This window comes from Mobula hypostoma, chromosome 2 (assembly GCF_963921235.1).
Source record: "Mobula hypostoma chromosome 2, sMobHyp1.1, whole genome shotgun sequence".
Lineage (NCBI taxonomy): Eukaryota > Metazoa > Chordata > Chondrichthyes > Myliobatiformes > Myliobatidae > Mobula > Mobula hypostoma.
The window spans coordinates 185,668,769-185,696,653 of NC_086098.1; the positions used below are offsets into that span (position 1 = coordinate 185,668,769).

General features: G+C 40.7%; 1 protein-coding gene across 2 annotated transcripts in view; it reads right to left on the bottom strand.

Annotated features, from left to right (window-relative positions):
- LOC134342744 (proto-oncogene tyrosine-protein kinase Src-like) overlaps positions 1-27,885 on the bottom strand; it is a 219,770-nt gene that overhangs the window by 119,896 nt on the left and 71,989 nt on the right. For both annotated transcript variants that reach the window (XM_063041250.1, XM_063041251.1), the window contains exon 2: positions 3,331-3,600. In XM_063041250.1, the coding sequence (XP_062897320.1) occupies positions 3,331-3,592 (262 nt within the window). In that variant the 5' untranslated portion in view covers positions 3,593-3,600. The remainder of the gene's footprint in view (positions 1-3,330; positions 3,601-27,885) is intronic.

A 27,885-nucleotide genomic window follows, 5' to 3' on the forward strand; every position in this document is an offset into this window, starting at 1 on the left:
CACAGCCTGGGGTGAAAAACTGCAAATCAGGCAGTGATGTGTAATATTAGGAGTTAGACGATCCACATCTGGGATGTGTAAAAAGAGCTACTTTGTAAAATCAGGGCAGTGATTGAAATTTTAAAGGCAGAGATTCTCTAAGTTGTGGAGTGACCATCAGTAAGAGGCAGCACATAAAAGGAGCTACCTTCCAGTCAGGTCCGTGTTCAAGATTTAAAAAGCAGAGCTCCAAGCCAGTTTTCTTTGAGTTGAAAATGTCACTCCATTCTTCATGAAGATGTTGGAGTCAATTGTTTAAGGCTGTGGTTTCAGTGTACTTGGAGGCACATGATAAAAAAAGGCCAGTTACCATGATTTCCTCAAGGGAAAATCTTGTCTGACAAATTTGTTAGAATTCATTGAAGAAACAAGAAGCAGGACAGACAAAGTAGAAGAGGTTGATTCTGTGTACTTGGATTTTCAGAAGGCCTTTGACAAGGTGCCGCACGAGGCTGCTTAACAAGCCCATGGTATTATAGGAAAGATTCTAGCATGGATAAAGCAGTGGCTGATAGGCAAGAAGCCAAAAGTGGAAATAAAGGAAGCCTTTTCTGGTTGGCTGCCAGTAACTAGTGGTGTTCCACAGGGGTCTGTGTTTTGACTGATTCGTTTTATGTTAAATGTCAATGATTTGGATGATGGAATTGATGGCTTTGTTGCAAAGTTTGCAGACAGTACAAAGGTAGGTAGAGGGACAGGTAGTTTTGAGGAAGTAGAGAGGTTACAGAAGGATTTAGATAGATTAGGAGAGTGGGCAAAGATGTGGCAGATGGAATACACTGTCAGGAAATGTATGGTCATGCACTTTGATGGAAGATATCAAAGGGTTGACTAAATGGCCCTGAAGGTTAATTTGCAGGGTGAGTCTGTGGTGAGGAAGGAAAATGCAATGTTAGCATTCATTTCAAGAAGAATAGAATATAAAAGCAAAAATGTAATATTGAGACTTTATAAAGCACTGGTGAGGGCTCACTTGGAGCACTGAGAGCAGTTTTGGGCCCCTTATCTTAGAAGGGATGTGCTGAAACTAGAGATGGCTCAATGGAGGTTCATGAAAATGATTCCAGGATTGAATGGCTTGCCATATGAAGAGCGTTTGATAGCTCTGGGCCTGTATTCACTGGAATTCAGAAGAATGTAAGGGTGACCTCATTGAAACCTTTCGAGTGGTTAAAGACTGATACAGTGGATGCAGAGAGGATGCTTCCTATGGTGGGAGAGTCTAAGACCATAAGATACAGCCTCAGAATAGAGGGGCGTCCTTCTAGAACAGAGATGAGGAGGAATTTCTTTAGCCAGAGAGTGGTTAATCTGTGGAATTCTTCGCCACATATGTTTTATGTATATTTAAGGCAGAGGATGATAAGATTATTGATTGGTCAGAGCAGGAAGGGATATGGTAGGAAGGCAGGAAATTGGGGCCAAGAGAAAAATTCGATGAACCACAATGAAATGGCAGAGCAGACTCGATGAGCCAAATGGGCTAATTCTGCTCCTATATCTTATGGTCTGATATTGTATAATATGTTTTGGTCTGGAAGCTAAGTAGATTGGTGCTTCTTTCCAAAAAATTTGCCTCCACTCACTAGAACTGTGTTTCTTTCCCCAATTACATTTTTGTTGTAATAGTGGCACACACGTGGCATTTCTCATTGTGGTTATTTCATTACGGAAGTCTTTTTGTTCAAACATTCCTCATCGTTTGAAGTCTTTTTTGCTTAATTTAGAAATAAGATTAGTCCAACACAAAATGATGTAAAAGTAAATATTTTCCTTGGAGCCTAATGACATTGAGCCACTCAGCTAAGCAAATCTAGTAACTTTTAATACTGGAAAGTGTTACATAACCCAGTGTTTTGTGATTTGACATCATATGGGTGTTTTCTGGAATTAAATGTCACATGATGAAATCATCTGGTTTATATTAGAGTTGTGATCGTGAGTGCTAATTAATGACCTATGTGGTGCAAGTGCTGCTTGTTTCAACTGCTGACTGAAAGCTGCTTAATATTTTGTTTAAAAGCTCTGACTCGAGATTATTCAGCAAGGGTAGGATGCAGAAGGCTGGGCTTCAGCAAATTGCTGTCTGGTGTCAATTATTTCCAAAATTGCTCACTGAATCTCGAAAGGTTCCACCACAATTCAAATGGGTTGTCCACTTTCAACAACAATGTGGAAGACCAGGCACAGGGCTAATGAGGCAACATTACCCTCCTGAGACTGAAGCTAATTAAGATACAAGAGTGCTGTGGCAAGGTCAGCTCAGCTCAGAAATGAAATTTGGGGTTCCGAGGTTACTTGACTCTAAAACAACAAATAAACATCTCCCAGTTGATGAATTTATGACATTGCACATTTGCTTTTGTCATGTAATCAAATCCAAAAACTGTTGTGAAGAAAGCAAGACGTGACCAAATGTTAAGCAAGTCAACTTATATGTCTAGTGTTGGCCAAGAATGAAGTGGACTTTCATCAGTGCTAAAGAACTAGCAGTATGCACGTGTCAATAAAATAGGGAAATTTAGACTCATTATAGTGTTTTGTCTGAAGGTCAAAAAAAATAGATTAACAATTGACTTTAGCCTGTTTCACTATTCTGTCATTTTCCAGCTCCTGAATACCTCAACTGTATCACTTACATTCGTTCCTGAACTTAAAGAACCTTCCTGACAAAAATACATCAATCTCAGATTCAGAATATTTTCCAATTAATTGAGTCTCTTTAAAGAAGAATTCTATATTTTGACTACATTTTTGAAGAATTCGAATACCACTCCAAAAAGACCCAGATCCAATTTAAAGATTATACCAGTAGAGTGAACAGCTTCACTCAATCTGCTTTATCAAATCCTTTCAGCATTTTAAAACTAAAATACAAACACATCTCCCTCTTCTTCATTCAAGGAAATACAAGCCTGGTGTATGTAATTTTTTCTCAGAATTTAAAACGTTTGGCCCTAGTGCCATGCTGGTTGATCAGCACAAAACCCCTTGCCAAGGATTATATATTGTATCTCTAAATTCAAAGTAAATTCATTTTCAAATTCTCAAATGGTGATATATCACCATATACAGCCCCTAAATTAATTTTCTTCTCTTGTATCTGTGCTACAATCAGTCAAAATCATATACTGGATCATGGTTAACCTAGGTTATTAAAGAATTAGCACCATAACTAGGTAAGCTCTTCAATTTTATAAAGGTAACATTTCAAAATTAATTTATGAATTAATTGTTCAAAAGTACTCCCCTCTCTGTGACCTCTGGCACAATTCCCATTCCCAAACTAACCTGCCAATTGGCCTGTTCGTTGCGACGGTGAAGATGCATTAGATGAGATAACTCCTCCGAATAGTGTTAATTCCGTGGTCCCTCCAAATGGTGTGATAGTGGAGCTGTTTTCATCCACACCTGACGTTTTAGCAGGGGTTGTGTGGGATTCTTGTGATGACTCAAGACCATAACGTAGATTCTGTGTACTGGAAGAAATGCTGTTGTCTCCAGCCTTTGGTTTCTGAGATGGGTCTTTCAGCTTGCTCTTACTACTCCCCATTGTTAAACCTACAGAATGAAAACGATAATTACTAACAGTGGTAACAGTTTTCTTAGAGTTATAGTTTGCAGGTAAATTTCATTTCCTCTGCTTGAATGGACAACTGCCAGTTTTAACATCAACTTTTATGAAAACAATAAGAATGTTATAATAGATGTAACCTTGTAAAATTTTCCACAGTAATGATAAATCTGCAGTTTTACATGCTAGCTGCACCAGTAAATGGAATTGCTCAGCTATTTTTTTTAGTCAATTGATACAAAGTAACAGTAGTTCATGCTGATAGTGCATTTAACATAGTAAAACAAACCAAAAAGCCACTTGGAAAATGGATTGAGAAGTTTGATGGCATGGTAGTCTCGTTACGGGAGTAGCAGTTGGAATTCACATACATTGATCCAGAGACACAAATTTAAAACCCTCCATGGATCTGGGAATTTCAATTCAAGGAATTACAGCCAGGTTGAAGAACACCAATTTTCCTACAATGGTCAAGTTCTCGAACATGTGTGCTCAATTCATGGTCTTCTGTCCTCTCCTGTCAGATTCCCCGTTCTCCAGCCCTTTATCTCTTTCACAAATCAACTTCCCAGATCTTTACTATACCTCCTCTCCTTCTTCCAATGTTCACCTATCACCTGCCACCTTGTACTTCTTCCTCTCCTCCTCCCACCTTCTTATTCTGACCTCTCCCCTTCCTTTCCAGTCCTGAACATGGGTCTCGGCATGAAACATCAACTGTTTACTGTTTTTTCATAGATGCTGCCTGGGGATGAGTTCTTCCAGCATTTTGGGCGTGTTGTTTTGGATTTCCAGCATCTGCTGGTTTTCTCATGTTTGCGCAACTCAATCCTAGCTCAGGTAGAAACAGCCATAAATTTGTCTCTGATTGTGCTCCTTTGCACTAATGCCTTATTTATATACATTTTTTTCACTATTTTGAGTAATTTATATTTAATTTATGTTCCATGTGCCTATGACACTGCTGCAAGCAAGTTTTTCATTCTACCGGTATGTTATTGTACCTGTGCAGATAAAAATAAAGTTGATTTGACTTGGCTTGAAATATACTCTGGTAATAAAACAAAACTTTGGTCTCAGTAATGGCTACCATTAAGCAATTTAATTGTCATTAAGATCTATATGGTTCACTGTTATCTGTTAGGGATCATTCTCACGTGATGTGGCCTACATTTGACGACAGACCTACCAATACAGTTAAATCGTAATTTCAACCTCAGTTCAAGAGGCATGACAGATAGGCTATAATTGTTAGTGTTGCTAGTGATATCCACATCTGTGCACTTGTAAATACAAATTTAACAATATTTCAGATCAGGCCACATTAAGGTTAATCAACTAAAGTTTGGTCAAAGTGCTAGATTTAAAAGTTTGAACATAATCTACTACTGAAAGTAAATTCCTGAGGCATGAAAAGCTAAAATTCCCTTGTAGTATGTCAGATCACTGCATCCTTCGTTCACATCGTGATGTTCTTCGTCAATAAGCCCAGTGACCTTTAGCTTTATAAAAGGTACATACTGTGGAACACAACCTTCACCAAAAAGCATCCGGCCCAGATGTGGTAGATGGCTGAGAACTAATGACCTGTGCTGATCAACTGGCTGGTATGTTCATCGATAGCTTTAACCTTTCACTTCAGAAGTCTGAGGTACCTACCTGCTTCAAAGGTGTTTCAGTTGTACCAGAGCCCAAGAACATGGTAACCTGCCTCAATGATTATCGTCCAGCAACACTCACATCCACTACGATAAAGTGCTTTGTGAGGTTGATGATGAAACTTTTGCCAGAGGTGTGACTTGGATTCATTCCAATGTATCTACCAGCACAACAGGTTCACATCAGATGCCATTTCTTTGGCTCTTCACTCAACCCCAGAACAACTGGACAGCAAAGATGCATACATCAGGATGCTCTTTATCAACTACAGCTTGGCAATCAATGTCATCTTTCCCTCAAAACATATCAACAAGCTCCAAGACCTTGGCCTCAATACCTTCTTGCACAATTGGATCCTCTATTTCCTCACTTGCAGACCCCCAGTCAGTTTGGACTGGCAACAACATCTCCTCCACAATCTCCATCAGCACAGCTGCACTACAAGGCTGTGTGCTCAGCCCCACACTCTACTCATTTTATATTTACGACTATGAGGCTAAGCACTGGTCCAATCCCATATTTAAGTTTGCTGACAACATCACTGTCATTGGCTGAATCAAAGGTGGTGGAGCAATCAACATTTTGGAGGAAGCAAGACCAAAGAGCTGGTTATTGACCTCGGGAAGAGGAAACCAGAGGTCCATGAGCCAGACCTCATTGGAGGATCAGAGATGGAGAGGATCAGCAACTTTATATTCCTTGGGGTTATCATTTCACCTCCTCTCCCTTAGAAGGTTGCAAAGACTTGGCATGACATCTAAAACTTTGATAAACTTTATCGATGTGTGTGGAGAGTATAGTAACTGGTTACGTCATGGCCTGGTATGGAAAATCCCACAAAAAGTAGTGGATATAGCCTATGGGTAACATCCTCCATGGAGCACACCTACATACAGCACTGTTGCAGAAAAGCAGCTTCCATCATCAAGGACCGTCACCACCAAAGTCATGCTCTCTTCTCATTGACACCAGCAGGAAGGTGGTACGGGATCCACACGACCAGGTTCAGGAAAAGTTATTAGCCCACCACTATTAGGCTCTTGAACTAGGTGGCGATAACTTCACTCGCCCTTTACTCTACTGTTCCCACAACCTGTGGACTCACGTTCAAGATGTCCTCATTTCATGTTCTCAATATTTATTGTTTTATTCCCATTTGTATTTGCAAAGTTTGTTGTCCTTTGCATATCGGTTGTTTGTCTAGCCTGTTGGGTGCAGTCTTTCATTGATTCTATTGTGGTTCTTGGATTTATTGAGTATGCCCGCAAGAAAACAAATCTCAGGTTTGTATGGTGACATACATGTACTTTGATGATGAATTTAGCTTGAACTATGAACACACCCATAAAAGTTCTCAGAGCATCACAAAATAAAACAGTAAATTATGTTAAGTCACCAAATGTGTACAATATAAAATGCTGAGAATTGTGGAATAGAGGCCAAATATAATTATGGAAAATGGGAACCAAAAAAAAAAAATTTCAAACCTATTGTAATTTAATTTGCGTTGTAGGAAAGCAGTGGTTTTCCTCCAGCATTTCTGTTCAAAATTAATTAACTTGATTACATCCAAATATTGTCAAAAGTTCAAATTTAAACACCCCCCCCCCATATGGTAGATGACTACTTCTACCACAAGTACTGTTATCAAATTTAAGATCCATTACCTAGGTGCATTGTGATGTTATGACATCACAGACCTCTCTCTATTCCAGGAGTTCCCAACCTTTATGCTATGGGGCCTTATCATTAACCATGGGATGCATAACCCCAGCTCTATTCAGTCTTTAGAATATGGGTGTTGAGTTTCATGGCCTGGTATGGAAATACCAATGCACAATAATGGAAAGGTCTATAAAAGGTAGCGGATACAGCTCAGTCCATCAGAAAAAAAAAGCCCTCTCCATCACTGAGCACATCTGCAAGGAGCAGTGTGGTAGTAGGGAGCCCCACCATCCCTGCCATGCTCTCATCTCAATGCTGTCACCAGGAAGGAGGTACAGGAGCCTTAGGTCCCACACTACCAAGTTCAGGAACAGTTATTACCCTTCAACCATCAGGGTTTTGAACCAGCATAGATATATCTACTGAACACTGAAACTATTCCACAACCTATGGTCTCTGACACAGTACTGAATTGAATGCACAGCCTATGGTCTCACATTCAAGGACTCTATAACTCAGGCTCTAAATATTATTTGTTTATTACTTATTTATTTTGTAATTTGCACAGTTTGGCTTCTATTGCACATTGGTTGTTTGTCAGTCTTTCTTTGTGTGTATTTTTTCTTTGTTTCTGTCATAATTCTTTGTTCTACTGTGACTCCCACAAGACAATGTATCTCAGGGAAGCATGTGGTGACATTTATGTACTTTGATAATAAACTTATTTTGAACATTGAAGCAGGCATCTATTGCCAATTTCTTTCTACCCCTAAAGCATTGCAGTCTTTCTGCTGAAGACAACTTTGGGTAGGGTACTCGGATGCTATTGGGTAAGGAGAACCAGAATTTAGACCCAGCATTGGTGAAGGAGTAATATATTTCCAAGCCAGAAAGGGTGTGAACTGGAATGAAAATGTTGGATGATAAAATATACACGTGGGACCAACGAAAGTGTTGCTGATTGTTTTGGGGACACCATTTTCACCACCCAAGTCTCTTAAAAGGAGAACTGGATGGGAGTTTAGACTTGTGAGTCATCCAGTATTGGCTCCTGGATATTTGACAGGTAGAATAATGTCAAATACTTCCTTTAGCAAAGGATACCCCTTCAATTAATTGAAGAAAAAAAGCCTGATGGTGCTGGAACAATCCTAAATCTAAAAGAACATGAATGCTGTAAGTATGCAGATCAGGCAGAATCGGGGAAAAGAGAAACTAAGTTCATGCTTTCGGCTGATGACCTTTGGCCAACTCTGGAGTCCACATGGTAGAGTAATGCTATTACAGCACAAGTGACCTGGCTTCAATTCCTGCTGCTCTCTTTAAGGAGTTTGTACGTTTTCCTTGTGACCGTGTGGGTTTCCTCTGGGTGCTCCAGTTTCCTCCCACATTCCAAAGACGTTTGGGGTTAGCAGGATAATTTGACACATGGGTGCTAATTAAGTGGCACAGGTCCACTGAGATGGAAGGGCCTGTTACTCTGCTGCATCTCTAAATAAAAAGCATTAAAGATAAAAATTAATTAATTAAAAAACAAGCATATATTAAGTTTCAGAAAAAGGAAAAGGTAGAGACAACAAAGGAATGCTTATGGTTGTAACAAGCAAAACTTAAAGCTACGTGGTAATGGTACTGGGTGAAAAAGAGTTGTGAAGGCTTACTTATTTCAGCTGACCAGTCTGTGAATCCACTGGGGAAGTCAGAGGCCCAATGTCTACAAGTCTGCAAGTCCACTAGAGGCTGGAGGCCTGCAGACAGCCTTTTCTGGGATTTGGAGACTGTTTGTGTGTACAAGTAGGTGGGTAGGAGGGAGTTTGCTTTCCAGTGGTGGTTGTGCTGTTGTTGTTGCATGCGTTGTTCTGCTGAACAATTCTGGTAATGGAACGTGTGGCAACACTTGTGGGCTGCCCCGGCAACAACCTTAGGTTGTGTTGGTTGTTAACACAAATAATGAATTATACTCTGTATTTTGATGTACATGTGATAAATAAATGAATCTGTATTTGGGTACTTCAGCTATTTCAATGTTTACTTGGTTTAATCAATACCTATTGTCTTCCTGAAGCTTCTGTCTGTGATCCTCTCCATCCTCCCCCATTAAAAATTGTGCACAAAAAACAAATGATAGAAATGAAAACACCATTGCCCATTTGATCACTCGGAAATAGTAGTATTGTCCTTTGTCCCTCCGTAGCCTGAGGTGAGCAACCAATTAATTTTGCATTCCTTTATGGACCATTCTGTACACTTAAAAAAACATTTAAGAAAGAACCTGAGGGGATTATAAAAGAGACAAACGTTTATTGTAGAAAAACGACATTTTACTCGAACAAGTGCAGTATCTAGACATTTGTTTGACGTCACAGAGAAATAGATTAGTGACCTCTCAAAGACCTTTCGTTCTTGCCAACATTACCTACGCAGGTTTGTCCAGTTATATTTTAAAAAACCCTCATTCAGTTCCCTGGCTCAGTAGCTTCGATAAGACACCCTAAGGACATAAAAGTATGAACACAGATTACGTCTTTTGATGGACTAACAGTCACCCGAGAGCCACTAACTAGGAGGGGGGAGCATTAACAGATATTCTTTTCCTTCATACAAACTCTCCTTCAACCATCAGGTTCCTGAACCACCATTGATAATTTCCTCACCTCAACTCTGAACTGATTCCACTACCTATGGACTCACTTGCAAGGCCTCTGCAATTCATGTTCTCTGTTTTATTTATTTACTTATGATTTTTTTTAAATTGCACAGCTTATCTTCTTTCTGCACATTCGTTGTTCGTCAGGCTCCCTTTTGTTTTTCATTGATTCTATAGTACACCTCTGCTCTACCCTGAAAGCCTGCAGGAAAATGAATCACAAGGTAGTATATGGTGACATTTACGTACTTTGATAATAAGTTTACTTTGAACTTTCTAGCCTCTAGACTACAATCGCTCCTCTATCATGGTGATGGTCTCTGCATATACTGATCTTCTAAATCACATACTGTCCAATATTTATTTATTGGGTTACAGTGTGGAGTAAGCCCTTCCACCACCGCCGCAGAACAAGCCACCAATTTAACACTAGCCTAATCATGAGACAATTTATAATAACCCATCAACCTCACAACCAGTACATCTTTGGACTGTGGGAGGAAACAAGAGCTGCCAGAGGAAATGGGGAGAACATCCAGGCAGTGTTAGGAATTGAACCTAGGTCACCTGTACTGTAAAGTGCTGTGCCAACTATTATGCTACCGTGCCACCCCAGTATCTTTAATTATACCCCTTATCCAAGTTTCTTCGTGCGGCCACCTGACCAAAACCCAGTAGCTCCTAGCTACACATCGGGTTTGGTCGAGGCAAGTCTCCATTCCGAGAAAACAGCTAGCTTCATGGTGGAGAGTGATCACCATCCTTCATCACCGTCCTGCGTGTCTTCAAACGGACGGCAGTTCAGTGCACAGTTAGAGCTACTGCCTCACTGCTCCCGCTTCCGAGTTCGATCCTGACCACCCATGGTGGTGGTCTCTGTGTAGAGCTGTCACCTTCTCCCCCGCCTGCATAGTTTCCTCTGGGTGCTCAGATTTCCTCCCACCTTGCAAAAGCAAGTGGGTGTATGGATTAATTGGCCATGGCAAGTTGTCCTGAGTATGCAGGGGAGTGGAAGAATCTTGGAGGAGCTGATGGGAATGTGCGGAAAGTGGATTACATCGGAGCAGCGAAATGCGGGTCTCTGCTCCCATTGTTGCGGGAGCGACCTCTCTCTCCTTCAATGCGAAGAGACAGCCTGTCTGAGATACCAAAGTCCTGGGTTATGGGTTGTTCTTTTGATGGACTCTGGATCAAGGTGTCTTTGGGGGGGGGGGGCTTCTGCTGTTGCTTGCATGGTGGGAGGTTGGGGTGGGAGTGGGTCGGTGCTCCTGCTGGCACAAGTAGGGAGGGAGGAGGAGGGTTGACACTTCTGATGCTGCTTGTGTGAAAGGAGGGGGAGAGAGAGCTTTAATGTTGCTATCATTCATTCTATGGGTGTTTGGTTTCTTGGGTATCTGTGAAGAGTAAGAATTCCAGGATGTATACTGTACACGTTCTCTGAAATTAAAATGAACCTTTGAAATTGACGGGGATGTAAGATTATCTTTTGAGCTGGAATAGAATGGATGAGCCAAAATGGTTGTTTTCTATGTTGCAAGGGAATGCCAAGCATAGAAATGGTATGTATTGTACAAAGTGGTGATATTCATGGCAATAACTAGGTCACACTAAGAAAACAGAATGCTAATGGACAGGTTGGGCACAGATTAGCTGTAGTCAGACCATGAATTATACACTGAAGTAGAACCTCAGAATACTCACTATCACTATTTATACTCACCATCTTAGTATATGCCCTATCTTGGGGTATTATGATCAGTTCTGTTTGTTTTATTATAGAAAGGACTTGGAAGTTTTAGAGGGTGCAGAGGAGATTAATTAGGATGCTGCCAAATTAAAGAATATGTCTATGAGAAAAATATGAGCAAGCTTTTCTGTTTAAGGTGAAGGTGGGTGACAGGCTACTTGATAGAAGTGTACAAGATTATAAGAAGCATAGACTGAGTGGACAGCCAGTGCCGTTCTCCCCAGGGCAGCAACGGCCAATATCAGAGGACATCCTTTTAAAGGTGATTGGAGGAAAGTTTAGGGGAGATGTCAGAGGTAGGTTTTTGTTTACACAGATACTGTTAAGTGTCTGGAACACACTGCTGGGGGTGGTCTTACAGGCTGATAAATTAGGGACATCTCAGAGACTATTCGATGGACACATATATGAAAGAGAAGTTGATATCTATTGACTACATAGGAGGGAAGGATTAGATTGACCATGGAGAAAGTTAAAAGTTTGGCACAAAGATCAATATTGTGTTGTACCGCTCTATGTTTACACACTTTATACAAAGGGATATTGATTGGAAAATATTTGGCAGAAAACTGGATTAAGTTCAAATTAATTATCAAACTATGTACATCAGATACAAATTTGAGATTCATCTTCCTGCAGGCATACACAAAAGAAAGAAACACAATAGAATTCACAAAACACACACAAGACCACCAGTGTGCAAAAGGGAACAAATCACGAAAATAGCTTTGAAAAAGTAAACAGATAGCACACGGAACATGAACAGCAGAGTCCCGAAAGGTTAATAAGCAGCTGCAGAGCCAGTTCAGGGCTGAGGCCAGTGAAGACCATCCAAGAGCCCAATGGCTGCAGGGCAACAACCGCTCCCAAATCTGGCAGCATGGGACCCAAGACCCCAGGACCTCTTGCTCGACGATAGAGCAAGAAGAGAAAGAGAGGCTGGTCAAACACAGGCAAATAGTGCTGAACACCTGTTTGTTTTCTGCTCCCAGCCTCTATGATTTTAATCAGTACAGAGTAATGGAGCCGAGCATGGGTTCGTATCATCAGATCCACCTGGAGTAATTTGGGCCATGCACGCCATCACCTGGATAGTTCTGAGCCTTGATGTTATGGCTGACGAAGTTAAATCAAGCTCTGTCAATAAACCTGTCCTCCCCCAGCTCATCCACTGCTGAAACTGTGATCCACACCTTTGTCGTTTCCAGGCTAGTTAATGTAATGTGCAGACCATTCTCCAATCGCCTACAGTACATAGACTTGAGCTCTTTCAATTCTGCCCATAATTTAACTCACAAAATCTTCCTGACCTTTTGATGTACTTTGGCCTCTATCCAACAATTTTTGACAAATGCTAAGTGCTCAACATTGCTTTCAGAGACACGGCTTCCCCAATACATCTCTGCAACCTCTCTACACTGACAAGACTAATACTTTCACACCTCCAATTCTGGCAATTTAAGCTCTCATAACACTTGTGTCTGTGTTTTCTCTTCATTCCGGAATTCCTTCCCCTAACTCACTATCTCCTGAACTGTCTCTTCACCCCGAACAACCTCCAACAAAAATAAACAAAATCCTTGAAGGATTCAGTGGTTTAAGCAGCAATTGTGAAGGCAAAAGCCAATGAATCCTTCCGGAAAGCACTATCTGACTGTTAAAGCAAAAACTTCACTCCTTCTTAAAAGTTTCAGCAGTTAATCTGATCAACCATTCAAATCAACCACCCCACCCCCTCTATTACCTCAGTAAACACTTCAAACCACTTGTTATAATTCTGTTTACATTGTAAATGCCTGCTGGTATTTATGTATTTCATGCATTTTTTCATTTCCATTACTTTGAACTTCATACAATTCTTTAATAATTGTTGAATGTTGTTGTATTTTGTTGCCTGTTGTGCCAACATACCACAGCAAATTCCTAATACATTGAATAAAGTTGATCCTTGATGCACGACCCTAAAACATCTTTTGCCTCCACAGATGCTGCTTGACCTGCTGAGTACTTCCCCAGTGTTCGTTTTCTTTTGTATTCCAGATTTCAGCATTTGCAGTATTTTTTTGCCTTCTTATAATCTCCAGCTCTGGCAAACCCAGTTATACCTACTGGAATACTTTGCAGCGTCAAGTGTTCTTTTTTGAAAAACAACTATTTGGAAGTATTTGTGCTAAATGCCTCGGAATATTTCATTATGTTGGATGCTTAATTTAAGCGCAAGTCTTTGTTGTTGTTGGCCAAGCATGATCTTAACGTAGGTTATCTAACTCAGTTTAAGTTAGGAATCTAGTCTATACTTCCCTGTAAAGCTCTGCTGATCACTGCCTTCACCAGAAGGATCACTGGTAAACCAGAAATAAAACCACAAACTTTATTTTTAACTGTTATTTTACTTAAATCATCAAATTTACCCATTAGACATGTTGCTAGTTAACATACCATTTTCCCCTAAAAGATATGAAACATTATCAAAACACTGAGCTTTTTTTTAACTATATATTTGAAAATAAAATATTACCAGAAGCAGAGTTAGTAACTCTTGTTATTTTATAAGTGTATGGTTAATAACCAGAAGAAATAGGGAGAGAGAGAAGCTGTGAAAAAATGGGACAGAGGGACTCTTCATCAAATTCTCTTCATCAGGCAATACAGCCAGTGGTTGAAAGGTCTTCTGCTGAGACACAACAGTCTATTTATTGTTTTGCAGAACCAAAATTAAAATATATTGTAATGGCTATATCTCTGCTACTTCAAACATTTTAATCTTTCCCCCTCTGCTCCATATGCACTTGAAACAATTTATTTTAAAGCTTGAGATTATTGCACATAACTCCTTGAACAAGGTGAGGAACAAGATTTAACATCACATGAAAAGTCGAGGTCTGATCAGGAATAGTCAGTATGGTATGATGCATGGGAAGTCATGTTCAACAAACCTTTGAGCTTTTCCAAAGAGTTAGCCAAGAGAATGGATAAAGGTAATGCAGTGGATGTTGCCTACGTGGACCTTTGACAAGCTCCTGCATAGCAGGCTGGTCCGGAAATTTAGATCCTATTGGATTCAGGGAAGCTAATGAGGTAGATTCAGAACGGGCTCAATGATAGGGAGTAGAGGGTGACGAATGAAGACTGATTCTCTGACTGGAGGCCTGTGGGAGTGGGGAGCCCCCAGAGTCAGTGTTGGGACTTCTTTCATTCATTATTTATGTAAATGACTTGGATATGAATGGACATGAATTATTAGCGAGTTTGATGATGATACTAAATTAGGGGTTCTTGGTGATAGTGAAGCAGGTTTGAAGGTATTGCAAAGAGATCTTGATCAGTGAAGCAGATGGGCTGAGGAATGGTATACGGATTTCAACTTGGATAAGAATGAGGTGATGCATTCTGGACAAACTAGGGTAGGACTCCTGCAGTCAATGTCAGTGTCAGTGCCAGTTCTGTAAACCCAAAGTAAAGCCGTTTGTGCCAGTTGTAATTTCTTGATAATGAGTGACTATTTCCACATTATTTTTGTTATTACGTTGGATCTGCAAGACAGTTTAGTTACTTGTTGCTTTGCAATGATGACACATTTCAGCACTTTTCCTGGGGAAACTCTTCACATGGACAGGCAAAACCATTAAGATTCAGCCAGACCACTGCAGATGCAAAATCCATTCCTCCAGCACATAATCATGGATTAATACAATGCAGAAACAGGTCATTCATTCCTTCCACTTGTTCTTAGTGAGAAAAGCTACCTGCTTAAGCACATTCCTCGGCCTTTTTCTATTTTACATAAACGCGGCTGACAGCGTAGTACTGAAGTAGTGTTTGTTAAGCTGAAACACAAATGAAACTTTGTCTCAAAATGCACGGAAAATCCCACAAAACAAACCAAGCGATGCCCTGGTCACTGTACTTTCTTCAAGTCGATACAACAAAACAGATATAATTGTGTTGTTCACTGGAATTCTGCTACTAACAAAGTGACCACCAAATTTACCAATGTAACAATTACAGTTTGGAAGCCAAACTGTAATGTACTTTGCAACACGTTGTGGATATGATAAAGTAAAACACACTATTTACTTAGAGATACAGCGAGGAACAGGTCTTTCTGACCCGAGGCCCGTCCCAGAATCCATCTTCTCAACACTACCCTAATCACTAGACAATTTACAATTGCCAATTAACCTACTAACCAGCAAGTCTTTGCACTGTGGGAGGAAACTAGAGCACCCGAAGAAACTCGTGCAGTCAGGTGGAGAATATACAATCTCCTTTCAGATGGCACTGGAAATGAACTCTGAACTCCGAATACCATTACGTTCCTTCTTTCTCAGTTTTCACCCTTTGCATATGAAGTGCCTTTGCCAGCTGCAGGAATCCCTAGATAGAACATAAACACAGAAATCTACATTACAGGCCCTTCGGCCCACAATATTGTGCTGACCATGTAACCTACTCTAGAAACTGCCTCGAATTTCCCACTGCATAGCCCTCTATTTTTCTAAACTCCATGTACTTGTCTAAGAGTCTCTTAAAAGACCCCATCGTGTCCACCGCTACCACCGTTGCTGGCAGTGCATTCCATGCACCACTACTCTCTGTGTGAAAAACTTACCCCTCACATCCCCTCTGTACTTACTTACAAGCAACTTAAAACTATGCCCCCTCACGTTAGTCATTTCAGCCCAGGGGAAAAAGCATTTGGCTATCCACGGGGGGGGAGAGGGGGGGGAGAGGGGAGAAATGGGCCAAGTAACTTTAAGGGCAGGGTGGAAGTTGTAGGCAAAGTTGATGAAATTGACGAACTCAGCATGGGTGCATGAAGCAACACCAATGCAGTCATCCATGTAGCACAGGAAGATTAGGGGAGCATTACCAGTGAAGGCTTGAACCATGGATTGTTCTACATTGCCAACGAAAAGGCAGGCATAGCTGGGGCCCATGGCTACCCCTCAAGTCTGGTGAAAGTGAGAGGAGCTAAAGGAGAAATTATTGAGGGTGAAGACCAGTTCTGCCTGATGGAGGAGACTGGTGGTGGAGGGCAACTGGTTGGGTCTCTTGTTGAGAAAGAAGCAGACAGCTTTAAGGCCTTCTTGATGGGGGATAGAAGTGATTAGGAGCTGGACATCATGGCCAAAATGATGTGGTTAGGGCCAGGTAATCGAAAGTTGTTGAGGAGATCAAGAACATGAGAAGTGTCATGTTTGTAGTTGGGAAGGGACTGAACCAAGGGGGATAGAATAGAGTGGAAGTATGCCGACAAGAGTTCAGTGGGGCAGGTGCAGTCAGAGACAATGGGCCTACCTGGACAGTCAGGTTTGTGGATCTTAGGGAGGAGGCAGAAACAAGCAGTGTGGGGCAAGGGAAATCAGAGTTCGGTGGCAGTGGATGGGAGTTCTTCAGTTGGGGTGATATTGTGTTGAATTGGACATTAGCTTCCAGTATGTGGAACACCTTCACATGAATCAAAAGCCCACAAGTTCAAGCTACATATGTGAAGCTTCAGTGAATGGTTTGAGCTCATGCTTCAGTGGTAAGCTGACAGAGTAATGTCAGTATTTGTCAGCTTTCAAATGAAATATTAAACAGTACCAACATCTGTCTATCAACAGACCATAAAAAATCTCAACCAAGCTAAAGGAAACAGTGCTACCATTAATTGAAAGTAGAAGCCTCATTCCATGCAATATTACTCTTCTTGGACACACAAAATGTCTGAATGATCAATGAACAGATTACTCAGTTTGACTAGTCTTGTAAAGGACATGCTGATAAACGATGACACAAGAAAGACTGCAAATGATGGAATGAAAACTCTTATATACACTCTGAAAATGAATTCTGAAGAAAACCAATGTATTTCCCCTATGAGCTGTAAAAGGACTTAAGGATTTGTACTGCAAACATTCTGATTTCTGAAGGAACCCATGTTCTTGCCCTTATGAGTTATTAGAGGACTTAAAGATTTATACCGCAAAGACCACGTCTCATCAACCATGGGAAACTGGTGTAGATGTAACTGCACAATAATTCCATGTTACTGGACAGTTTGAGTTCAGCCCTCTATCACTGTGGCAACCAGTACATTTGAGGAATATGATCTTGTGTTGAGTCCCTAAACAATCTCTCAGCATCAACAAAAAGAACCAGGTGATTAGGTGGAATTGAAACTTTTTTCTTTAATTTCCATGAACCTGGGTGATCTTAAGTTGTACAAGAGAAAGGATTCTTTGCAGACATTTTGAATTAATTGTGAGGTAAGCGTGAGGTGGTTCATTTTGGTAGGTCAAATATAATGGCAGAATACAGCATTAATGTTAAGACTCTTGGCAGTGTGGAGGATCAGAGGGATCTTGGGGTCCGAGTGCATAGGACACTCAAAGCTACTACGCAGGTTGACTCTGTGGTTAAGAATGCATACGGTGCATTGGCCTTCATCAATCGTGGGATTGAGTTTAAGAGCTGAGAGGTCATGTTGCAGCTATATAGGACCCTGGTCAGACCCCACTTGGAGTACTGTGCTCAGTTCTGGTCACCTCACTACAGGAAGGATGTGGAAACCATAGAAAGGGTGCAGAGGAGATTTACAAGGATGTTGCCTGGATTGGGGAGCATGCCTTATGAGAATAGGTTGAGTGAACTCAGCCTCTTCTCCTTGGAGCGGCGGAGGATGACAGGTGACCTGATAGGAGGTGTAAAAGATAATGAGAGGCATTGACCGTGTGGATAGTCAGAGGCTTTTCCCCAGGGCTGAAATGGCTAGCACGAGAGGGCACAGTTTTAAGGTGCTTGGAAGTAGGTACAAAGGAGATGTCAGGGGCAAATTTTTTTTTTAAAAAACGCAGCAAGTGGTAAGTGTGAGGAATGGGCTGCCAGCGGCGATAGGGTCTTTTAAGAGACTCCTGGATGGCTACATGGAGCTTAGAAAAATAGAGGGCTATGGGTAAAGCCTAGGTAGTTCTAAGGTAGGGACATGTTCGGCACAGCTTTGTGGGCTGAAGGGCCTGTATTGTGCTGTATGGTTTTCTCTGTTTCCATGTTTGTAATTAACACAATGAAAGATCCATTCAAGGTCAAGTCACTAAATGGGTGAAGATGTGCCTGGAAATTCATTCCCAGCCTATAGAGTTAAATGCACTATATATGACCATCTCTTTCAGCTATAAATGATCTCAATATTAAAGTGTTAAGATCATTGTTTTTCATTGAATAGCAAATTATGGTTGAGACCATCACCTAGTATTGTAAATACTATCTGAACCATTTAGCAAGGATTATTAGGTCTTGGTTCAAAGAGCAAACAGTTTGCTACTGGATAATCAATCTTGAAAATTATCTAGTCAATCACGGAGGAAAAGGAAGCTACTTCTTCCTACATTTGTATCAGGATTCATGAAGAATATCATAAAATTTCTGTACAGTACAAGCATGAAAGTAAATTGTCAAATACAAAGTTTTAAATATTGTGCTTCATAATATTAAATATATTAATTAGCAAAGCTTTAACAAATTGTCAAAATTATGCTTTGCAGTAAAAACATTGAAACATATTGCCGAGGGCTGTTCTAACGTTGTCAGAGTCTTACAGAATTTATCATGGGCACTTCCAGCAGTTCACTGCAAACAGACATGAAAACACTTGGAGTCCTGTCAAAGGAATCTGTCAACATCAGCACTAGGAGGATGCAACACCTGACATCTGGCTAGCTTTATGCTTTACTACCCTGTGAACTGACTGCTTCTCACTTCATTTCATACCAAAGCCACGGCTCTCTTCAGGAACCATTCAAAACAAAGACAAGTGTGCTGAGTTTTATTGAAAACTAAATGGCCATTAATGTTGATATTCTAAGTGGCTGCATGCTCTTCTTTCATAAGCTTATAATTATACATTACTACAAGGCCTCCCTATTCAAGCATCTGTACAAATAGTGCAAAATTTCCCTTCCAAACACTTCAGGGGGAAAAAAAATATCAGACAATCTTATTCTTATCTTTCATTTAGTAATAGTTTCATTTGCCCTTTCTTCAGATTTCACACTGATAAAATTAATTAATGTATATTAATTAGGCCATAAGGCATAGGAGCAGAATTAGGCCATTTGGCCCATCATCCTCTGCCATTCCATCACATTATTTATTATCCGTCTCAACCACATTCTCCTGCCTTCTTCCCATAACCTTTGATGCCCTTACTAATCATAAACGTATCAACTTCTGCTTTAAGTATACCCAATGACTTGGCCTCCACAGCCATCTGTGACAATGAATTCCACAGATTCACCACCATCTGGATAATGAAATTCCTTCTCATCTCTGCTTTAAAGGGATGTGCTAGTATCCTGAGGCTGTCCCGTCTGGTTCTAGACTCCCAACTATAGGAAGCATCCTCTCCATATCCACTCTATCTAGGCTTTTCAATATTTGGTAAGTTTCAATGAGATTCCCCCTCATTCTTCTAGACTCTGGTGAGTACAGGCTCAGAGCCATCAAACCTTTCATTCCCGGGTTCTTTCTGATGAATCCCCTCTCCAAAGCCAACACCTCCTTTCCCGAGATAAGGGATCCAAACACTACACCCTAATATCAATAGCCTCTTCAGCAAAATAGCCTTTCCTGTCCTCGTTCAAATTTTTGGAGCCAATTGGTGGCTGTGCTGCAAGCTTATCAGGATAAGGTCATCTTCATTCTGTGACCGCCTAAAAGTGAAGTTTGCAAAGACAGCGCACAACAAATTTTGTTGAACAGAATACATTTCCTGCAAAAATAAATGAAGATTAGAAAAGCAGAGCAATAGGAGAGGGAAAAAAATGACACAATTTTCCATCTGAAGAAGATTGAAAATCCAGTGCTAAATTTAAAGTACCTTAAGAACATTGAAATTCACAGAGTATGCCATGCATCCTCTCACACTCGCCTTGGTTCACTGACTGCAGCTTAGGAAGATTACGGATTCATTCCTTCAGCAGCATTGGAAGGGTGATGCAGTCTTACGGGCGAGCTCTCAAACTAAGACCCTATTTACATTTTCAAGTGCACATGTAGGATCTGATGGCCATAAAACTAAATGTAAAGCAGCTTTCTCGTGAGGTTGGGGACGGTTACACACCAGTCAACACCAGCGAAGAGAAATTAGCACTCTCACTGCTGTGTGTGCCATTTTGCATCGGTACTTTCCTGTATCACATCTACAAATCAAAAAGCAAATCCTGGGAGTTCTGTTGGTATGAAAATTATTTATTCAGTATAAATAAAGTTTTTTTTAAAAAGTGATCAGCTTTATTTTAAAAAGTACATCGAAACATACAGTGAAATGCATTGTTGGCGTCAACGACCAACACTGTTCGAGGATTGTGATGCAAGCCGCCCGCAAGTGCCACCATACTTGTACTTCTGGAACCGACATGGGATGCCCACAATTTACTAACCCGTACAGTTTTGGAATACGAGAGGAAACTGGAGCACCTGGAGAAAGCCCACAGGGGGAATTCCAGTGACAGGAATTGAACCTCGATCACAATTGCTGGTGCTGTGGAGCGTTAAGCTACCATTAATGATTTTCTTTAGGGATATGCTACTTAAATGAAAAATTATGACGTGCAATATCTTTTTCCCTAAAATAAAATCAAGAGCACGATAGCTACAGAAAATTGTGAAGCGCTCACAACATTTGTGAGGCAGTGGATTTCGTGACTCATGGAGTCTCACAAATGCAGAGTCTCCTAAAGTTCGGCTAAATGTCATCCCTCCATTTCTCAGGTTTTATTTTTGACTCTGTCAGTGAGTGTTTTCTCACTTACTGTCATTTTGTCTAGCAATATCTGATGCTTGCAGTTTAGAAAAAATTAGGCAAATAGAATCAGTTTTAGCTTGTGCAATATCGCAATTAACTTGAGAATGAAATGTTCCTCAATTCAAAGTCATCCACTGCTGCCTACATAGTATCAGGCCAGGAGGACCAAAGTTGTAAGGAAAGTTTGAATAGGTTAGGACTTTATTCCTTGGAATGTAGAAGATTGAGAAGAGATTTGATAGAGGTATACCAAACTATGAGGGTACAGACAGGGTAAATGCAAGCAGGCTTTTTCCACTGAGGTTGGGTGGGACTACAACTAGAGGTCATGGGTTAAGGGTGAAAGGTGAAAAGGGGAACATGAGGGAAACTTCCTCACTCAGAGGGTCACGATAGTGTGGAACGAGCTGCCAGTGCAAGTGGTACATACAAGCTCCATTTCAACATATAAGAGAAGTTTGCACAGGTACATAGATGGTAGGGGTATGGAGGGCTATTGTCTTGGTGCAGGTCAATGGGAGCTTCAGTGGATCAACATAGACACTGTTTGTGTGCTGTACTTTTCTATGGTTTTTTGACTCTATTAATCCAGGTTTTATGTTCCTAGGTTATTTTGACTTGTCAAGGGTTAACAATATGTTATAGGTCCACAAAGAATTGCAATTATTCATAAGTTTATGCACTACATCAATATTTCATGGGCTGCATATTTATTGCAAAATGAACGTTTGACATTCTGCAGAGTTTTATCAGCGTGTAAAAAGAAAATCAGTATTTTTTGAAGGGGGTCTTTTGGGAACTTTTTGCCTCTGCTGGGTTACAGCCAGTTAAAAGAAAAATAAATGCCAGCCATTAAAAAAGTAGCAGTTTCTCCAAGTTCGCGGTTTGTGGTAGTAGGTAACCACTGTTGGATTTTCCTCAGCTAATTAAGTGGACCCACAACATGTTGTAGGCTCCACAGTGATTACACTGTTCAAAAGGATTTTCTCAGCAATGCCAGTGTTACAACCAGCATTAGGTACCTCAGGCTTTGATGCCCATTGCCAATGGCTGACTGCATTTGCTGTTCTCACTTGAGCCGCTCTTTGAAAGGATAAGTTCTAATTGTTGTGTGCTGACTAGCCTCTTTGTTAGAGCTTACAGACACTCAGTATGGCTCAAACTGGATTTGTGAATGTAACTACACACCAACAATCTGACAGATTATTCCCTTATTGTTTTAAATTAGCTAACCACACACAACTATGATAAAGAAAATCTGAAGTAGTTACTTTAAGGAATTGTATGATGGTCCTTAAGTCCCACGTTACTAGGTTCAGAAACAGTTATCACCATGCAACATCAGGATCCTGAACCAGCATCAATAACATCAATCACCACTAGTCTGAAATTACATCAGAAACAAGAGAAAATCTGCAGATGCTAGAAATCCAACACATACACACGCGCGGACTCAGCAGGCCAGGCAGCATCTATTAAAAAGAGTATAGTCGACGTTACAGGCCGAGATCAGAGTAAGAAAGTGGGTGGGGGGGTGGGGGGGGAGGAAGAACCACAAGGTGATAGGTGAAACCGGGAGGGGGAAGCGGGAAGTAAAGAACTGGGAAGTTAATTGGTAAAAGAGATACAGGGCTGGAGAAGGGAAATTCTGATGGGAGAGGACAGAAAGCCATGAAAGAAAGAAAAGTGGGTAGAGCACCAGAAGCTGATGGGCGGGTAAGGAGATAAGGTGAGAGAGGGAAGTGGGAATGGGGAAGGGGGGGTCGGGGGGAAGATGTCAATACCAGAAGTTTGAGGAATTGATGTTCATGCCATCAGATTGAGGCTACCCAGATGAAATTTAAGGTGTTGCTCCTCCAACCTGAGTGTGACCTCATCACGACAGTGGAGGAGGTCATCGACCAACATGTCGGAATGGGAATGGGAAGTGGAATTAAAATGGGTGGCCTTTGGGAGATCCTGCTTTTTCTGGTGGATGGAGCATAGGTGCTCATCAAAGCGGTCTTTCAATCTGCATCGGGTCTCACCAGGTAACGTATCCGTACTTCGCTTAGTTTTGAGCTTTAGGCACGACAAAACCCGAATTACTCATGTAGAGTATGGTTATATTTTCAGTGCAAATTCTTGTGTGGTGAGATCACTTGCTTTAGGAAATGGTTAACTTTTCTTACTAGTAAAGGCCCATCAACAAGGGACCTCATTAATTACTGCAGTCTTGCATGCAATAATTGAGACAATAGGACCTTTTGTGTATGTATGTAATTAAAAGATGTCTTCTACCCATAAATTGCAAGCAACTACAACAGGTCAAGCAATTGTGTGACAATCTTCAATTCTATCACTGTAAAATATCTACTGTGAATGTCAAACCACCTCGGTTAACGCAGAACAGCAATTACCATTTATATTGTGCTTTTAATGTAATAAAGCATTTCAGCTTGTGTCACAGAACCAATATCAAACACAAAAGCAAACTTCCTGTGCAGCTGAAAGCAGCGGCCCACTTCTGAATAAAGTTGGAACCAAACTGAAGTGATTGAGTCAAACATAACTTGTGTACAGCCATGTAGATCTAGGGGTGAAATCTTGCATAATTGTCTCCCCCACTTCCTATCACTCTCTCTCCCCCTCTGCACAAATGAGAAGCAACTACAAAAGAAAAATTGAACAGCGAAACTAATTTATTTTCCCTATCTTAGCAAAACTGATGATGCAATAAAGCACGATAAAGCTTCATAAATCATTCAGTATCATTCAAAAACTACTAAAACTTTTTAAAACTTTACAAGTATTTAAGAATCTAAAGCGTTCAATTTAAAAACTCTAATACAGGTGATGTACCCCTTATACAAAATGCTTGGGGTCGGATGTGTTTCGGATTTTGGAATTTGGAATAATTTAATGAGGATAGCTTGGGATTGCCATCATTTCTGACTCTGAACTCAAGTGCTACTGGTAAGCTGTCTTTGGCTTGCATTTGTTTATCATACCTGTATAATAATGCAGCCATTCAGTGTGCTAGATTTTCATCAGCGACAATCTTGGCAAACTCAATGAATTTCCTCACACAAACAGGAGGAAATCTGCAGATGCTGGAAATTCGAGCAACACACACAGAATGCAGGTGGAACGCAGCAGGCCAGACAGCATCCATAGGAAGAAGCACAGTTGACGTTTCGGGCTGATGTTTTATCATCACAAATCTTTAAAAATTTAATGCTACACCTTCTCTTAAATTTCTGCAACCAGCCTCCTGAATATTCACAATTACCTTCAATTTTTAGTTTGTAGTGACAGATCTTTGCTGTTTCGTGATCACCATACCATTAAGCCACACATGTTCACTCCGACGCTGATGAATCCCACTCTTTCAAAACACGAAGGAGATCTTCATTTCTCGCTCTATACAGAGATTTTTTTTTTTATTAACTTCTTTTCTTTACATGTGTGATATCACTTCCCAGAACTGTCACAGAGACCTGCGCATCACCTGTTAAACTTGTGGAATTTTCCATTTGTGACTTCATGTCAACACTCAAAAAAATTCTGGATTTTGGAATTTTGGATAAGGGGTACTCAACCTGTATATACCAAAGTACCTCACAGTTGTTCCCCCTCATTGATATAATCAGCAAGCCCATTTGCGCACTGGGTCCATTCTTACAATGTATTTCATATAGATTTGCCGACATAACTGGGGGAGAACTTTGGGGTTTCTCATTGGACCTGCACATACATACATTCTGAAGCTGCTCAGAATTTCACATGGGAAATGCAACAATTCCTCACAAAATTATTAAAGTAGTCAAATCACGAGATGCTATGCAAAGCAAATTATCACCTAAACTCACGTCACAGCTGCTCATCACCTAAAAATACCCCAGACAATAGAAGATGCCAAAAGCTTAAAACCTCAGGAACAAAGAAATCAAGTAAACCTAACTCCAGTGAGCAGCAACTTGAATGGATTATATAGATCGGTTCAGATGGAGATTAATTTTGTATACAGTGAATTCCAGTTCATTGGGCCATCAGTTAATTTGAGACAACTCTTAAAGAGCGAAAGCTAATCAAGAAATTAGCCAGGATTCTCCTCATTTACTTGGGTCACGATGCCACTTAGTTGGAACGGGAAAATGTTGCCAACAGTTTCTAACTAGCTTCAGACGAGTGCACTTTGGTGGCCGTAGGACAGTATACCATACTTGGAGAGAATAGTTCATAAATCGTGCCAGTTGTATGTAATATATACATTAATTACAGAAACTGCACAACTGCAAACCAAGGTACGTGTTTTGCTGAAAACATTTTGCCTAATATTCAGCTTTTTATAATGAGAATGTGATTTAGTGTCTGGGTCTATGGCACCCCGTTACTGAAATAAAGATATAAAGAGTAATACGAGTGAATAACATTGGCTAATGTGGATGTAATGTGCAGCAAGGATTATTTCACTGCAGATCATTAGTGTAATGGGTGTAATAGTTCATTGGTTCCTCATCGTATAAACAGGTTGTAAGTCAGGGGTTCTTCTCAGCTTGCCTAGTCACTAAGCACTCCCAGTTCAGTTTTCTTTTACACAGCAGCAGTTAAATTGGAAAGGATGATCAATCCATTCTTCATGCAAATCAATCTTGATTAATGTAAACAGCCTTGGAAGGGTCTCATGAGTTATTCATCAAGTATTATGGAAAGCCTAGTGAAAGCCCTCCAGAGGAACACAAAAGGCTATCTATAGCTTAGCCATTTCTTCTTACAACAGAACAAAAGGCATTTAGCATACTGAACAGATCCCAGCAGAGATTTAATCATGAACTATTAGATGGAAGAAAATTTATCCCAAGTTTCCTACCAGACAATTTTAAAACAAATTTATGAGGCAGTGCTCTAACTGTCAGACATGGGCAGTTTGGATTGTCGGTCACCCAGCCTGCAAAATAGTGAATATAAATTGGGGAAATCCTTCAGGCCATTGATAATTGTTAGTTTGAGCTTCCTTTACATAATTCCAGAATATACGCAGACACAATATACACTTCCTTTCTGGTTTTTAACCCCTTAAGTACAATACATTATAAAACTGAGTTGAGAAGTGAAGAGATGTGGGGTGGTGGGGGAGGTCAAGAAAAGGCAAGAGCCCTTTCTTGAATATCTGAAAAGTATGGATGGGCTCAGAGGCAGATCGACACCTCTCCACCTCATCACATTAAAGACGTGTGTACTGCTCCAACACCAAAACATCTGAAGCTCTACATTTTTTCAAACGGCTGACATGCAAGAATTGACAGTTTCCATTAAATCATAATACTGTCCAATTCAAAAATAACTTCCCACAATACTACCGAATGAGATGTATACTGGATTAACAATGACGAACGACTATTAATCTACAGAGATTTGTAAAGGAACTTAATTCAAGATTCAAAAAGTACATTTATTATTAAAGTATTATTCAGTATTGAACCCTGAAATTTGTCTTCTCCACAGTCAGGCACAAAACAAAGAAGAACCATTGAACCAACCTGCTCAAAGAAAAACATCAAACCTCATTCCCCCTACAACTTGCAAAAAGAAATCGTGCAAATGGCAACAAAAAAAGAGCAAAAACACAGAATATAAAATGCAAAAAAAGCATATTTCAGCTCAGTTCAGTGTTCATTTTCTGCAGGCTGCCCTGCCGATACTGCAGAAATTAATAAACTTTAATTTACGCATATGTATACTTGTGCAGATGACAATAAATTTGACTTGGATCAATGCTAGTGGATGGAGTGGGTGCCTGATGGTTGGGTTCAAGGCCTGGAGCTCGGGTCCCCATTGATCACCAACAACATGTCCTGATTCCTCCAGAGGTCAAAGTGGAACATCGATTGCAAGTCCAGCTGAAGCCCTGAGATTGATCGGATGGTCAGAAGTCGAGGCCTAATGGCCAGAGCCCAGAGTCTGCAAATCTCTGTGTGAGTCTGGTGGAGAAGTCGAAGGCCCAATGTCTGCAAATCTCTGAGAGTCTGGTGGAGAAGTGGAAGGCCTGCAAGTCCACAAGTCCACTGGAGGCCTGAGACCAGGGATGGTCTGACCTGAGGTTAGAGGCCTGTGTCTGGCATGGGTGGGTAGGAGTGAGGAAAGAACAAGCCTTGTTTCGTTGTTTTTGTTTGGTTGCTTATTGTGTTCTGCTGAGCATTGCAGATGTGCTATGTTGGCACAGGAATGTGAGGCAACACTTGCCTCACATCCCTTGGGTGCATTGTTAACACGAACGGCGCATTTCACTGTATGTTTCAATATACATGTGATAAATAAATCTGAATCTGAATAATATGAATACTACGAGCTAAAGGGCACATTTCTGTGCTGTACCACTCCTGGACTGCCAGCTTGCTGATGAGTACCTGCTGTTCCAGTCTTTTGGCAGGGGGACGATTCATGGTGCTTTAAAAGGTACAGTTTGCAGATTTATTTTGTTGTGTTCGTTCATACTTGGTAAAACAGACAATGCAACCACTCTCCATAAAAACTCAGCATCAGTCCAGTAAAGAGTGCTCCTTTTAAATCACTGACAGTGCCCTGGGGATCTGACAGGACAGCATTCAACTCCACCACCAGGCCAGCTCATGTGCCAAGTGGACTTTTATGTACCTTTTTGCCTTTTGTAAGGCTTGTAAATGAATTAACCTCAATGTTATTAAAACGCCACAGACTCCCTCCTATAATCGATGTCCCGGGGGGGGGGGTGTCATGCTTCTCAGGCTGGCTTTAGGATACCC